This window comes from Callorhinus ursinus, unplaced genomic scaffold (assembly GCF_003265705.2).
Source record: "Callorhinus ursinus isolate GAN/ISIS: 27379988/994484 unplaced genomic scaffold, GSC_fseal_2.0 scaffold6, whole genome shotgun sequence".
In the NCBI taxonomy this organism is placed as follows: Eukaryota; Metazoa; Chordata; class Mammalia; order Carnivora; family Otariidae; genus Callorhinus; species Callorhinus ursinus.
In genome coordinates, this window is record NW_027397068.1 from 49960896 (window position 1) to 49976027 (window position 15132).

Here is a 15132-nt window from a genome sequence, read left to right on the forward strand (position 1 = left end):
AAAAAAAAAAAGTGTTTTACATCATTATTCAACAAGAGATGATAATTAAAACTACAATGAGACCAACATACCCCCACAATAGCTAATATAAAAAAAGACTAGCAATACCAAGTATTGGCAAGGATGTGGAGCAACTGGAAATCTCATTGCTTGTCAGAGAGTGAATTAATACAACCACACTAGAAAAAGGTGGTCAGTGTCTACTAAAGATGAACGTACGCTTTCCCTCTGACCCAGCAGTCCCACTGCTAGGAATATACCCTAGAGGAATAGGAGCTTATGTGCACAAGAGGTGAACAAGAATGTTTATAGCAGCTTTATTTCTAATTGCCTAAAACTACATATAACCTAATGTTCATTCACAAAATGGATAAATAAAGCATAGTATACATATATAATGAAGTTCTAGCCACATGAAAGAAAGAGCAAACAACTGCTGCAGGTTACAAAATGGCAAGAATCTCACAGACATAATGAGCAGTGAATAGAGCCAAACACATATTTCAATAAACTTTTTAAGAAAGAAGGCAGTACATGACACATACTGAGGATAAATGTGGAGCTACTCTTCATAGTTTTCTTAAAAGGATATGCCTTTACTTTCATCAAAACACTTGTGTCCATATTTTGTCTGAATTCTTAGAGCCTTTTCAAGATCCTTCTGTTACTTGGCAAAAATCAGTGATATCAAATCCTACTTTTATTGAAATGTGGACACTTCCTATGACCACCCTTTTCCCTTCTTCCTCCTTCTCCTCTTTAGCAACTGGCTTTCCAGTTCATTTAATAGCTGAGTTGTTCTGCCAAACTCCTTCTTTATGGACCTAGTCAACAATCAGCCACTCATAACTGATCACAGTGGCTTTGGAATTTTGCAAGTTTTTGACCTCTCAGCTCTTGCATTTTTAGCAAGAACAAAACTGCTTCATGATAGTTAACAGCTGAAAATTGATCTATCATGAGTAGAAAGACAAGTTTTTGTGGGAGGTCATCCAAAAAATTTTATAAGCTTATTAATAAATGGGGCTTAATTTGAATCAGCATTTTATCAGAATGAGAACATTTGACTTGCAGGGCATAGTAACCTTACAAAAATTCTGTTTAAAAAAATAACTAGAAATAGAAAAATTTTTGTGTGACTTTTTTTTAAGTTGGCATGTATTTAAATACCTAAAGCCTCATTTGATGCTTGTACAAGTAAGCTGAAACATGTTTTACTTTAAGATGGGGCGATATTCAACTGAAAACTATAGAGCCTTTATTTATTACATTGTCTACTCTCACACAGTCAATAGCAGAGACCCATGATAGGAACAATGCTAACAATGTTTTAAGAGCAAATAATATTTGAAGCACAGACATGTGTTTTTTTGATGCTGTCCTGACATGCACAATGTTTCCCAAAGAAAATGTTATAACCATTAGAAATAATTACAGGTGAGCTTTGTAAAAATAACTGTTTATTTAGAACATCTCAGAAGAGGTATGACCTAAATGTTATCTAGCTTGTTCAGATTTATTTATTTAGATTAATAACTACTTGGCTGTCCTCATAATTATTTTTCTTTAATTTTATGATAAGGCATAATAGTTATAACTTCTTTATATTTGTTTAAATATAGTAATTTAAATTTAATTTAAATTTAATGTAGTTTGCCCTCAGACTCTCCTAGAAATGTTTACATGTATGGTTTAAGTCAAATTAAATATAAATCATTTTTACCTCAGTAATTCATTGTCCATGCTTTAATATACAAAGAAAGAGATTCAGAGAGATTTGAGTGAAATGCTTTAAGTCCTACAGTAAGTCTGACTCTTGTTACTTGTGAGGTTTTGCAGCACCTCACTGTCGCTTTGGTATATCTTAACCCGCTCCCACAGATTTGCGGCTGTTCAGTCGTCCTTCCTCATAAGATGCTCCAGCCCCAGCTTTAGACATGGCAGACGTTCAGGTACCTAGGGGACATGCAGAGGCCAGTTAGATACAAAGCCTGAAACTTCTGTAGGATGTGGCTTCATCGGAGATAGGGATTTATGTATGGGTCATCTCAGAGAGGGTGATTAACCAGTGAGATGGTTAGATCGCCCAGATGGTGTGGAATAAGGAGAACAGTGACCAAAGGTTGGAACTCTTAAATACCAGCATACAAGGAATGGGAGGAGGAAAAGGAGTGCATGTCTCCTAGACAGAGAAGGACTGATGAAGGAGCTTCCAGAGCTAGGAGACCACAAGGTATCAGCTGCCAAATAATGGCTCTAAGGACGTGGTGTTTAAGAGGATCAAACATAGCTCAGGCATCCAGGAAGATAAGGACTGAGTCTGTCTATTATATCTGTCAGTTAGGTGGTTATCGGGGGCTCTGAGTAGGAGTAGTTTTATTAGAGATTTGGTGAACTGATTATGACAAATCAGATGTCAGGAAGTGGAGGCAAAGGTGCTGTCCACTGCTGTCACCATTGGTCACGAGTGGTTGTCCAGCACCCAGAGCGTGGCTAGGACAGTTGGAGGTCTGCTGTAAGTGTAAAATACACACAGGAGTTTAAAGACTTAGAATGAAAGGGAGATTATGTAAAACGTGTTGTTGATAATTTTTATGTTGGTTACACGCTGAAACGATAATATTGTGGTTATATTGGGTCAGTTAGTGTCCACGAATAAAATTAATTCTACATGTTTCTTTACATTTTTTATTATGGCTTCTAGAAAATTTTAAATTATATATATGGTTATATTTGTGGCTCCCATTGTATTTCCTTTGGACTGCCCTGTCATGTAATGTACTATTCTTTTAAGGTGTATCACTTAGAAAAGAGAAGATAACAAAGCAGATACCTTCTAGGTGAAAATGCAAGGTCAAGGGAAGGACTTTTAAGCTTGTCCATGGCCCACAGAAGAACAAGAGGTTGGAAGAAAGTTAAGAGAGGGTTTAACTAATGGAGCACGATTCCCTTAGAGGGTGAGGTTGGGAGTCAAGTTTATAGGTGGAGGGATGGGATTGATGCAGAAGAAGACATCTCCTCCTTTGAGCTCTGACATAAAGAGATGAGAACAGAGCTAAATTTGATAAATATGTAGGGGAGGGTAGAGACAGGGAAAGTGAAGACATACGGAGTATAGAACACATTCAGGTTTAGTAGATCACATAGATTGAAACTACGGGGGATTTGTGTGACCTGCAAAAATTTTAATTGAATTGGGATTTTGCGTTTTGGGGATGATAAATCTTTTTTGTCATGAGTTTTCTATTGTAAAAGGATTCATTAAGATAATTCATAACAAAGACTCATACCTGATCTAAAAATGAAGCACTTTTCTTGATACAAGTCATATTACTTCTAGGAGAGTTTGATACCGTGCAAAGCCCCTCCACACCTATCAAAGATCTTGATGAGAGAACATGCAGGAGTTCTGGGTCAAAATCCCGAGGAAGAGGCCGGAAAAATAATCCCTCCCCGCCTCCTGACAGTGACCTGGAGGTATGCTGACTTATCCTTAAAGAGTGGAATGTGATGTTTTATTTTATTGAATGATATATTCTATACCTTATAGTGCCATAAGGTCTCAACCTTAAAAAAAAAAGAATATATCATGTAATGTGTGGATCTTATCATGTAGGCATTTCACAGCTGCAAAATTTGAGATTCCATCCATTATAATGGCAACATTAAAAACTTTAAAATGATGATACTTTACAAATTCTAGACCTGAGATAATTGCATCTTTTGATCCTAATTGGCACAAATGGAAATTTATAAAATAAAGCCATTGTTTGTGGGATAATTTTCTGAGAGATACTCTATTTGGTAGTATTAAGGTAATGAAAGATGTTTATATGGGTCAATAAAATTTTGGGGGGTCAATAAAATTGAAAAAGGTGAAATTAATCTGTATGGAAATGAAAAGTTGTCTTCTGAAAATGGGAAAAATTCCAGTCATTTGATACATGTTAACATTTTTGTATCTATAAGAACTTCCACGCATCTATTTTTCTTGTTGAGAGCTCTTTTGAGATATGTGCATGCTAAGCAGGTTGATTTTTATTCTAAAACATCAGGGAAACTGTTCTTAACCATACTGTGTTACTTCTTACACAACTGCATCCTTCAATTAAGAAAAATACCCAAATTTCCAGACTTGGTAAAATCAAATAATAGTCATTGTGCCTCTTTGTAAGACACCACTTCTTTCACCTGAAGGATAGTAGTGCATTCCGGTGCCTTCAGGAGCCCAGCAGGTGATATAAATGAGTGAACAGGGCCAGGGAGTCAGCAGAATGTGGAGAGCAGGGAGCATTGGCCCAGTTGAAGGGGGCCCACCCATCACCACCATGTGGAATATCAGTCAGCATTGCAGTATCTTCCAGTTGCCCTGCTGCGGTCAGAACCCTGATGTTTGTGTGAAATCTCCTAATCTTGAAATATTGATCAATAATTTGAAATCTTCCTTTTTTAAAAAATTTTATGTTATTTTATTATGTTACGTTATTCACCATACAGTACATCAAAAAATAATTTGAAATCTTTCTAAACACTGTGCAAACTAAACCACCCATCTGATGGCCTAATCTAACCCAGAGGTCTACAGTTTGCAATTTCTGTTTAGGGATCATTCACTGATTTTTTAAAAATATTTTTAAAAATTTAATCCTTTGCACGAATTGCAAAATCTCATGAATCCACGAGGCAAAAGATTTTAAAATAGCATTTCAGGCACACTTATATCCTAAGTTCAAATGGGTCTTTTGGGGTATTAACTGCAAGTAAATATTTAGATGAGTTCATTCAAATTAGGACATCTGATCTTTAAGCTTATTATGACTTTTTTTTTTAATCACTCTCCCTGCTCTGGTTTTATCATGGTAACATCTGGCAAACTTGGAAAAAAATTAATGGAGTAGCGTAGTTTTTTATAAAATGGTATTGAGATTATACCCAACAATGAAGTCAGATGTTTTCAACTAAGAGATTTCTGTTTCCTTAGAACTTGATAATTCTCTGATACTTGTATTTTTCTTCAGCGTGTGTTTGTCTGGGACTTGGATGAAACCATCATTGTTTTCCACTCACTGCTCACAGGGTCTTATGCCCAGAAGTATGGCAAGGTAAGAGATCAAGGAATTTCAGCCCAAGACACCTTGTTGGAATTTTATTTTGTTCAAAAATCCAGAGTAATTTCAGTTCATGATCTCAGGGTCAGGAGAGTGAGCCCTGTGGCAGGCTCCACCCTCAGTGGGGAGTCTGCTTGAGATTCTCTCTCTCCCACTGGCCTTCCCCCTGCTCACGCTCTTGTGCTCGCTCGCTCGCTCTCTCTCAAATAAATAAATAAATCTTTTAAAAAAAAATCCAGAGCAATTTAAATACGTTTAAGTGTTTTTATTGTAGGCTGTCAAATCTGCTCTTAATTAATTTCCAGTGGCTCGTTGTTCTTTAATGAGAACTGGCAAATTTTACAAGCATAACTCAAAATTGAATTTCTTTTTTTAAGAATGCCTTTGATTTTTCTGCATCAAAAGCAAGCTTATTACTATGACATAATCATTTTAGAAAAATTATTTTGTAAATTAAAATGGACTTTCAACATTATAAAATCATATATCATCCTCTCATAAGGAAACTTTAAGAAATTGCTTGACTTCACGTATTGCACCAAATGTTGCTATAGAATGCCAGTTGAAATAAGGAAGTAATCTTTTGTCTGAGAGATCCGTTGGATTTATGAATACAAGTATTTTTTTATAACTTTGAATAAGCATTTGAGCAGACACTGGGGGTAACACCCCCTCACACACACAAATTCAGAGACAGATGGTCTCGTGATTCTTCTTCCTTTCTTTCTTGCCATCCTTTTCGTAGTTAGCTCATTTCTTATGACTGTGTTGGCGTTCTCTGTGTGAGTACAAGTACAAAGATAGGGCAACTCCAGCACACTAGTCAGGGAAACAGTGGTTTAGGCCATTGTTGTCTGAGTTTTTGACTCTATAGGATTCATAATCTGACCAGGGTCAACTCAGAACAGGTTGGCCTGCCTTCAGTTACCATATTCAAAGTTATATCTGACTTTGCCTCCTTTACATATTACACTTATAGAAGTACCCTCCCCGTGTTTTTATAGTGTTTCATTATTTATGAGGGTCTCATGTCAGCCCAGCATGCAGTGTTTAGCAGTTCTGTTAAGTTTTGTCTTCTAGACCGATAATGATGAATTGTGCTCAAGTATTTCCTACTTGATGTATTTGTGTATTGCACTCTTGGTGAATCTGCACTGTATTTGATTTTTGGTGTAAGTAATATATGTAACTAAACAAATACTGAAAGGTAATAGTTTTGCTTAACAGCCATTTACAAAAAAGGGTCTTAGCCCCTTTATCACAATCATTGTCATTTAAAACAGTGGTCTCCAAAGCAGGATGTATGAACATGTGCCAGATATACACAAGATGCTCCACAAAGATAAGGAAAAAAAAGTAATGTGTGTACCACACACATTTTTGTCTTAACAGTTTGTATTGTTATATGTTTTATAATGCACATACTTTACAAATACATGCATATTATTATAATTTAAACAATATGTATATAACATATAAATAAAGTAACCATATATAAATTTGGGGTGCACATTTAGAATTCAATGACTGGTAGAGTATACAGTTTAAAAAGTTTCCGGATAACAGTCTAAAACATTTCTTCTGGAATAGTTTTGGCTGTTGAGGACTACCCAGTAAATGCTGCTGAACTGACTGCAATATTTTTATATGGCTAAGTTTCATAGTACATCAGTGTTTAAGATAATCTAACTTGAACATATGAATCCAAATAAAGTGCGCTTCAAAATAGTCAGTCACCATCAAAGGCTATACCTAAATATCCATGTTGCTTCCATTGTGTCAGACCAGTGGTGGAAGTCATCTTTTGGAATTACCTTTAGATTTTTGGAGGATTTCCTCACTTCACACCTTCATCCTTTTGTGGTGGTTTTGATTGTTAGAAATAGTAAGATCATTTGAACCCAAAGTGATAAATAAGGAGCATGGTCAAAATGTCATCATATATATGTGTGTGTATGTACATTTTTTTTCTTTTTGGCAAAAATTAAGTTGTACCCCTCCCAGTACTGAGCATAGACTTCCCTTTGGGATAAGAAGGGGAGCCAGTAAAGAGGTGGCGGGGGGTGAACCATAAAATAACCCTGAATAACAAGCCGCCTTTCTTGAGTGACTCAAACTGGTTCCAAGAGCAATTGTAATAGCAAAGTTCTCATGCTTTCCTCAGCAGTGGTGCATCACCGAAAGAAACCTCTCACTTCCCCAGATGGCCACCTGGACATGCAGCATCAATTTCACATACAAGTTCCATTCTCTTAAAGTATTGTCAGACAGCTTTGTTGGAATACAAAAGAGACATTTTCAATGCTTAAAATTGCAGAGCTTATCCAAAGAGGGGGGCAACGTGAAGGGCAGGAGGGAACTAATGTTATTTAGTTGCAACAGTTGTAAGAGAGAGGATTTTCTCCCCATCTCTAAATGAGGAAACATACTCAGGGAATAAAACATGTGCAGAGTCATCCAGCTAGTCAGTGGCAGAGATGAGTCGTGGGGCTCTGGACTATTTGGTCCCAAAACCCATCTCGTTTCTGCTACAGCACATCACACACCATAGACCTATGTGCCATGAACACAATATGTGACATATCCTAAAAAGAGTAAAGACAATCAGTGAGGAACCATGTGGGCAGTTATGGGAGTTCCCTTTAGGTTGAAATAATTTGAACAATCTTCTCTCAGACAATTGGGATACTTTTCCATCAAGAGGTAAAAGTTAAGAAATGTTCAGTGAAATGGATTGTGGCAGATAGATATCTACTGCCTCATGGCAGTATAGCATGGGAAAAGAAACAGGTGCACTGTTGAAAGTTTGGGGAAGATAAACTTGCATTTATAGAACACCTACTGTGTGGTGGATCGAGCCTGTGTTCAGCATTTCATAAGCACTAGGGATGATGGTTAAGAGCTAGGACCTTTGAGTTAGATAAACTTCACTTTGAAAACCCAGCGCTGATGCTTGCAGCTCTGTGACCTCAGGCAAAGTCCTTCATCACTTGGCCTCAATTTCTGTAAAATGGGAATAGTACTACCTATAGTGAATAAGAATGAAAGAGAGAACATGTTTGAAAGGCTTCGCAGAACAGTTGGCAGGAATCAAGTTTCAAAAAGCCTGTTATTGGTCACTTTCACAAATGTTATCCCATTTGATTGTCTTAATTACTCTGCTGTAACTTGTTGTGATCCAAGTTTAATGGATGCAGAAACCCAGGGTTTTGAGGGGCTAACAAACATGACCAAGGTCACAAAATGCTAAATGCTGGTACATTTGGTCAGTCTCATAACAAGTCCTTGTACTTTATATGATTCTAACAGGCGGGGAGGCTGTTGGAATTCACCACATTGAATAATGTTTCACTTGGGCAATTTAAGGAAATTAAAGTAAAAATTTGTTTAGGTTCTATTTTTTTCTAATCAGAATGAAAACACCCTTCTTGAAGTCCATGATAAACAACTTAAATGACTTTATTTATTGAATTATTATTTACATTTTTCTAAAAGTCATTTGATTGTTGACATGTTCCTTAATGTCCAAAAGGAAGTTGGCATTGTCTTCTCGCCAGTAAGACATTACTATCTTGGCATATTGGGAAGTAGCTAAATAAGGGATGTTATGTCAGGCCCATCTTTTGAAGCTGGAGGCCACACGCAGCTCAGAGGTCATCCAGAGGGGACCAAGAGGGCATTGGGCAGCTTCCACTTGCCCACAAACCACAGGTAAAAATGGTAAAACTAGAGCTCTGTAGACAGACTATATTCATCTAGCAAATATTTACTTAATGCAAGACAGACCAGCTTCCTGCTCTCATGGAGCTTACAAGCAAACAAAATCAGAGCAGATAGCCATAACCCCTGTGAAGACAATGGAACTGTGTCATGTAGAGCATCACTGGGGTCTGACCATGGAGGTGGCGTTGATACTGAGACCTGGATTTCAAGAAGGAGCTAGCTGTGTTGATGTGGGGGAAGGGGAGAGCATGGAGGAGTGTTCCGGGCAGAGGGCACAGGAGGGCCCTGGAACAGGAACAGTCTGCTAGTGTTCCAGGAATATAAAGGAGTAGTATGGCTGGAAGGTTGTAAACAAGGGAGAGAATATCTCAGGGTAAGAACAGAGTGGTGAGCAGGGGGCCGCATCAGCTAGGGTATCTCCCATAAGGCACTTGGGGTTTATTCTAGGCGCAGTGTGTTGGAGGGTTTTTGGCTGAGAGAGGACATGATGGTTTATAATTGGCTGCTGTGTGGAGACTTGTAGGCTACTATGCAGTAAATAAGAAATGGTAGTGATTTAGACTGGAACAGCTTTTCTTGAACTTCCATTTGCGTCACCATGACCCGAGGGGCTTGTTAAACACAGATGGCTGCATCCCACCCCCAGAGTTTCGGATTCTGTAGGTCTGGGTGGGACCTGAGATTTTGCATTTGGAATAAACCCCCAATAAAGCTGATAAACCATGCTTTAAGAACCACTAGAATAGGGTATTTCCCCAACATTTTTTCTTGAAAAAGTGAGTTCTGTGACATATTAATTGGTAGTCTTTGTGGAAAGGCCCATGGCATGGCCACAAACACGTAGTGACTACTTGCATTTTATGGCCATCCAGTGCACATTATCATGTTAGAGGTCTTGAGATGTTTCACAGTTGAGAATCCTTTGTAACCATGTTTAATTCCTCAGTTCCCTAGTGTCTTCAGTAATGACCTTGAGAACTGCCTGAAATGAGGTCATTCTGGTGACTAGTTGACAATTCAGAAGGACTTTGCTTTGCTAATAACAGAAGTGACCAGGGCCATTCTATCTGGAGAGGAAAGAACGACCCTTATACTACTTAAAGGTTGTATCAGCTTGCGATTGTTAATGTCTTCAGTCCTTTTCGTTTGTTGGATGAATCTTGTTTCCACAACATGCATTTTTAGAGCACAACATTTTTGTATAACATAGTGATTTTTCAGTTTTATCCTTCTCACCCGAGAATCTTTTGTGCACATTTACTGCGTCACACCAAGCATCTTTATATAAAACATCTGAGGGCAGACCTGCTCTAGGTGAAATGGAGATGTTGAGGGACTGGAGATGTCACACTTCCCTCATGGAGCCAGTCCCTTCCCATTGTTCTTGGTCATCCCAAAAGAGTTTCCTGACTCCTGGATGCTGCTCAGAACACAGTCTTTAAGGCAGTAATCCAGCTGAAGGAGCACCAAGCTAGAAGTTAGAAGGAAGTCCTGTGCCTGGATGTGCCTGAGGCGAGTCGTTTAACCTCTGAGCCTGTCTCACCTGAAAATGATCATAATCTGTTTCCTTCCTGGGGTTGCTTGATGGATTAAATGAGGTAATGTAAATGTATAAAAGTAGCACTCAGCTCTGAAAACTATCATCCGCATCCCAGGCCAGAGAAACTTATAAAAATACACACTATTTCCCCCCAAATGAGAAATGACTAATGGCAGTTATTTCTGGACACACAGAAGGTCAGTGGTTGTATGAAGTGGTATCATAGTGGCCTGACATATAGTGATCTGGGAGCTGGAAATGTAGGTGCCAGAGATACAAAATCATGTCCTGACAGAACCATGTCTACTTACCTCTCTATTTATCTTTTTTTCTCTCACTAAGAAAAAAAATAAGCACCATCTTGAGTTCTTGCTATGGGCCTGACATTTTGCCCAGTGTCCAGTTAAATGCATTATCTCCATAACTTTCGTCACCGCCCTGTGTGGTTGGTAGTATCTCACACAACTCCTAAGTGGTATGGCCAGTGAGAACCCACATATCTTTGATATGTTCTTAATCTCTACATTCTTTTGGTCTGTTTTTTTTTTTTTCCCACCACCTATAAAAATAAAATGCATGGAACATAATAATTTAGGAATGCCCTTTCACTTACAAACAGCCCTGGGTAACTAACTTTTGCATTTTAATTTAAAAAAGAAACTTCTGGAAAATCCTAGTTCCACTTACAAGTAAATGATACTGTGAATTTTCCAAGGATCTTCCTAAAAACTTAGCTCTTTTGGACTCTGTTCTGTTGTCAACACAGCATGTTCTTTTCCCAAGCAGAAGAGCTCCCGGATATTTACCATAATGGCAAGTGAGCTATGTGGGTGTTTGAGCCCCACTGCTGATGAAGCTAATGATGGGCTTTACAGCAGAGCACCTGTGGGCACGTACAGTTTTCAGCCTTGTAAAACTCCAGAATGGGAGTTTGTAAATTTGCAGGACATAGATGAGGAATCATCCGTCATCTGTTAAGAGTTGGTGAAGATTATTCCTATTCCCTGATTATGTGTATGCATTATTTTACTTGGTAAGTTTTAGTAATTCCTCTTTTTTGAAGGAGGGATGAAAGGAGCTAAATAAATTGTGCTTTAGGGATTTGATTCATTTTGGAGCATTAATATGTCATGTACCGTGAAGCCATGATTCTCCAAAGTTATTCCACAGTATGGATGAGGAAGCAAAGGAAATAGCCCAAGTCAGGGAAGAAGACTGAAGGAAAAGTGAACAGTTGGTTAGTTACCTTGTACTGAGAAATTGAAATTCCAGCTCCCCAAGCTACTTGCTCACTGTAGACAACATCTTATAAAAGAGCAGCTCTGGGGAAATAAGATGTCCATCAGCATATACCAATTGGTTACTTTTATATTAAAAGTGCACACACACGTATATAGAAAGATTTCTGAAATGGCACCAGCTAGATTTTAAATTTTGAGATAGCTATGAAGGTAAGTACTGACTTAGGTGCATGCCAACTAAGGAAAAGCAACATGGCTTAAAAGGAAGTGGTTAGAATTAATTAAGTGTTGGAACCATGGATTAGAGGCCACCCTAATGGCAACGTTAACACCAGGGCAGGTCACCTCCCCTCTGGGCATAATGGCTAGAGCATTCTGGCTCTGAAGGGAGAATGGACCTGAGTTTAAATTCTAGCTCTACCTCCTACTGCACATGTGACCTTGGTAGTTTATTTAAACTTTGTGAGCCTCAGTTACCTTCTATATAAAAAAGGAAGGATGATAAAATTAATCATGTGATTAGGAGGGTTAAATGAGCAAATGCATTAAAATTCGACCCATTGCCTACCACAGAATAAACATTCAGTAAGTGTAACCTACTTTATCTGGTTTCAAGGAAATCTGAATGTTGGGAAACTGAATTTTGGGAAAACTGGATATTTCCTGAAGAAATTTGCATATATTTATATCTGTTGTTTTGTCTCATGATGTAAGATACTCGGCTCATTGTTGTAGGGAAGTAGACGGTGACAAGATAGTATGTGGAGCATACAGGTGAGTGAGTGCAGAATTCTCAAGCCTCAGAAATGTTATGGTGTGCTACATGGTTGTTCATAATATGTGTGTTTGTGTGCACGTATGTGTATGTGAATGGTATGTACAAAATTACAGTGTGCGTGTATGTACTAGTAAAGCCAAAGTCAAAAACAGTGACATTTCTCAAACTCTGTCATAGAGACTCCTCTTGCAGAGCTCTGTGTTCCTTTTCTGTTGAGTATCTGTTCCTTTCAGAGAATTTTTTTTTCTATTGGATTGAACGGCTCTAGGTGATATCATAAATAGCCAAACATCATGCTCACTTTTAGTGAAGCCCAGCCTCACCAAGTTATTGCTGGGAGTAGAAGAGAAAAGGGAAAGATCTTGAAGGGACATGACATTTATTAGCTTGAAACTAATAGACCAGAAAAGTGAGTGGTAATTCGTTTCTTAAAAACACGAACTTCTAGAGGAGACTTCTTTAACCTTCCTTGAAATTTCAGTCCCTGTTTATGATCTCAGTTTATAAACTTGCTCAATCTCCCATCTTCAGGAGGTGGACAGGGCAGATTTGGTGATTACTGTCCCTTAAGTTTCCTTAAGTCATCAACTGTCCATTTTCTAGGTTACTGTCTCCTCTCTTTTCTACACCCTTCCTCTCAGTACCACTCACCTCCCTGCCCCTCCCCCATCCCCACCAAGTCCCATGGCCACCCCAGTTGGGTGTGTTCAGTCATCGCTGCCCCTCCCCTCCTCTCTCGGTCCTGGGCTTTCCAGCTTATCGTCCCATGGCTGTTCTCACCAACTGTTTCCTTCTCACCCAGTTGCAATGCTATAGTATAACCATATGCTATTTTGTTTTTTATATTTAAAAATATATATATGGCATATGATGGGCTAGAAGGGCCAAAAACTAATAAAAATTCAACAAGTCTCATGGATCCAGAGTCACCACAGTAGCAGGAATATAGCATAGCAGCTGCAAGTGTAGTGTATTACTACTGATGTATTTCCCCTTGAAGTATTTGTATTCCATCATTTGTTTATTGGAATCTCTTCTGATTGAAACAGAAGTTGGTAGTGGTAAGTTGAATAATGCCTCCATCAGGGTTTCTGATTACTTAATATTAACTACTATTCAATTGCAAATATGTTGCTTACATCGAATGCTTAAATTTTGGATGAGTACTCTTAATCCTGAGCAAAAATTAGCAAGTTTTCCACATTTACGAGCTCCCCAGCAGGTATCTGGCTATATGACTAAGAAAAGAGCCACTGTGGGTCATTTGGTTGCTGAAGTTAAGTCCAGAGGTAGTCTTTATGGAGATGAAGGTGAAGCAATGCACTCTTACTCATAACTTTAAATTATGGGCATCCTAGTTCCTAAGAAATTCTACTGAACTAGCATTCTACTCAGTGATTAGACTGACTCAAGTCTTAGAGTCCTTCAGAAGCAACCCAGAGGCTTACCTCCTGGGAAACCAGAAGCTCATACCAGCTCTGGTCTTCCTTACTGTCCCAGAACTTCATGAGAGCTCTTAACTAGTACTTTTTAAATATCAACATGCATATGAATCACTTGACGATCTTACTAAACTGCATATTCTGCTTGGGTAGATCTGGGGTAGGGTCTGCTATTTGGTCTTTCTTACAAGCTCCCAGGTGGTGTCAAGGCTGCTGGTCTGTGAACCACACTTTGAGTAGCAAGGTGCTAATCTGTTGATTTTGTCTTATTCGTACATTGGAATCACTGGAGAGCTTTGAAATTACCGATGCATAGCTTCCACCTCAGAGAATCTGGTGTCACTGGTGTGGGGTGTGGGGTAAGCAGTAGGATTTTTAAACACTCTCCAGGTGTTTCTCATGTGTGATCAAGTTTGACGGGCTCTGCATTAGACATCATCACCTCAGCCCTGGATGTCCCTGTAGCCCCACTTTCCCATAAAGCCTCACTCTCCTTATTCTGCTCTTTAGGCATCAGACTCACGTTGAAGAAAAACCTGCCCGACTCTCTCCCTGTATCTTAGCAGCTGATTGTGTCCACAAATCTCCAGTGGGTCCAGCACTCTTGAGTTAATTAACTCTTCCAGCTGACTATTTCAAACCTCCTCTCCCCTCAGACCTTCAAAGCTCTTCTCAATTCTGCACAAAACTCCTCACTGGAGGAAAAAACAACAAAACAAAAAAACAAAACAAAAAAAAACTGAAAGGCTGAAAAAAATTGCTTCATCTTCACACCGTAACCATATTCTCTGCCTTCTCTTTGCACCTCCATTCATGTCCTGGATCAAGGCCCTTGTACTTACCCCATAAATTGACTCTGGAAATGACCGTTTTCATGCCTGAGTCCCCAGTTCCTCACTCTTCTGGATTATTCTTTATGCCATATTTCATGTTGTAATGGTCCCATCACCAGAAAAGCCTCTGGAGCCCATTTTCAGTTGCTACTCTCACTCTCTGCCTGTCCCTTCAAGTCTGAGGAATGACCTGCTTGCCACATTCCTGGTTTGTCCTGCTGTGTGTCTGAACCAGTTGAGCACTCCGCTCTGCTTCCCTTCTCTGACTGAGATCACGGTGCCTCACACCACTCCACGCACGCGGACTCCCTCTTGCCTCCACATGTGCTCCCTGCCCCCTCTTCTCTGCACGGCTAGTTCCCTTACTGTGTTCAGGTTCTTAACCTCAACTGTCACCTCCTGAGAAAGGCCTTCCCTGAACTGTGTTTAAATGAGCCATCACCACCCGTCCCCATAGCCTTCTGTAT

The 15132-nt window shown here is 39.0% G+C and overlaps 1 protein-coding gene across 15 annotated transcripts in view; it reads left to right on the forward strand.

Moving 5' to 3' along the window:
- The window catches only part of EYA4 (EYA transcriptional coactivator and phosphatase 4), a 270598-nt gene that overhangs the window by 225054 nt on the left and 30412 nt on the right, over nucleotides 1–15132 (forward strand). For all 15 annotated transcript variants that reach the window (XR_012378573.1, XM_073893960.1, XM_073893947.1 and 12 more), the window contains 2 exons: nucleotides 3341–3477; nucleotides 5019–5102. Coding sequence is in view for 14 of the 15 variants with exons in the window: in XM_073893960.1 (XP_073750061.1) it covers nucleotides 3341–3477; nucleotides 5019–5102 (221 nt within the window). In the remaining variant the exon portion in view is untranslated. The remainder of the gene's footprint in view (nucleotides 1–3340; nucleotides 3478–5018; nucleotides 5103–15132) is intronic.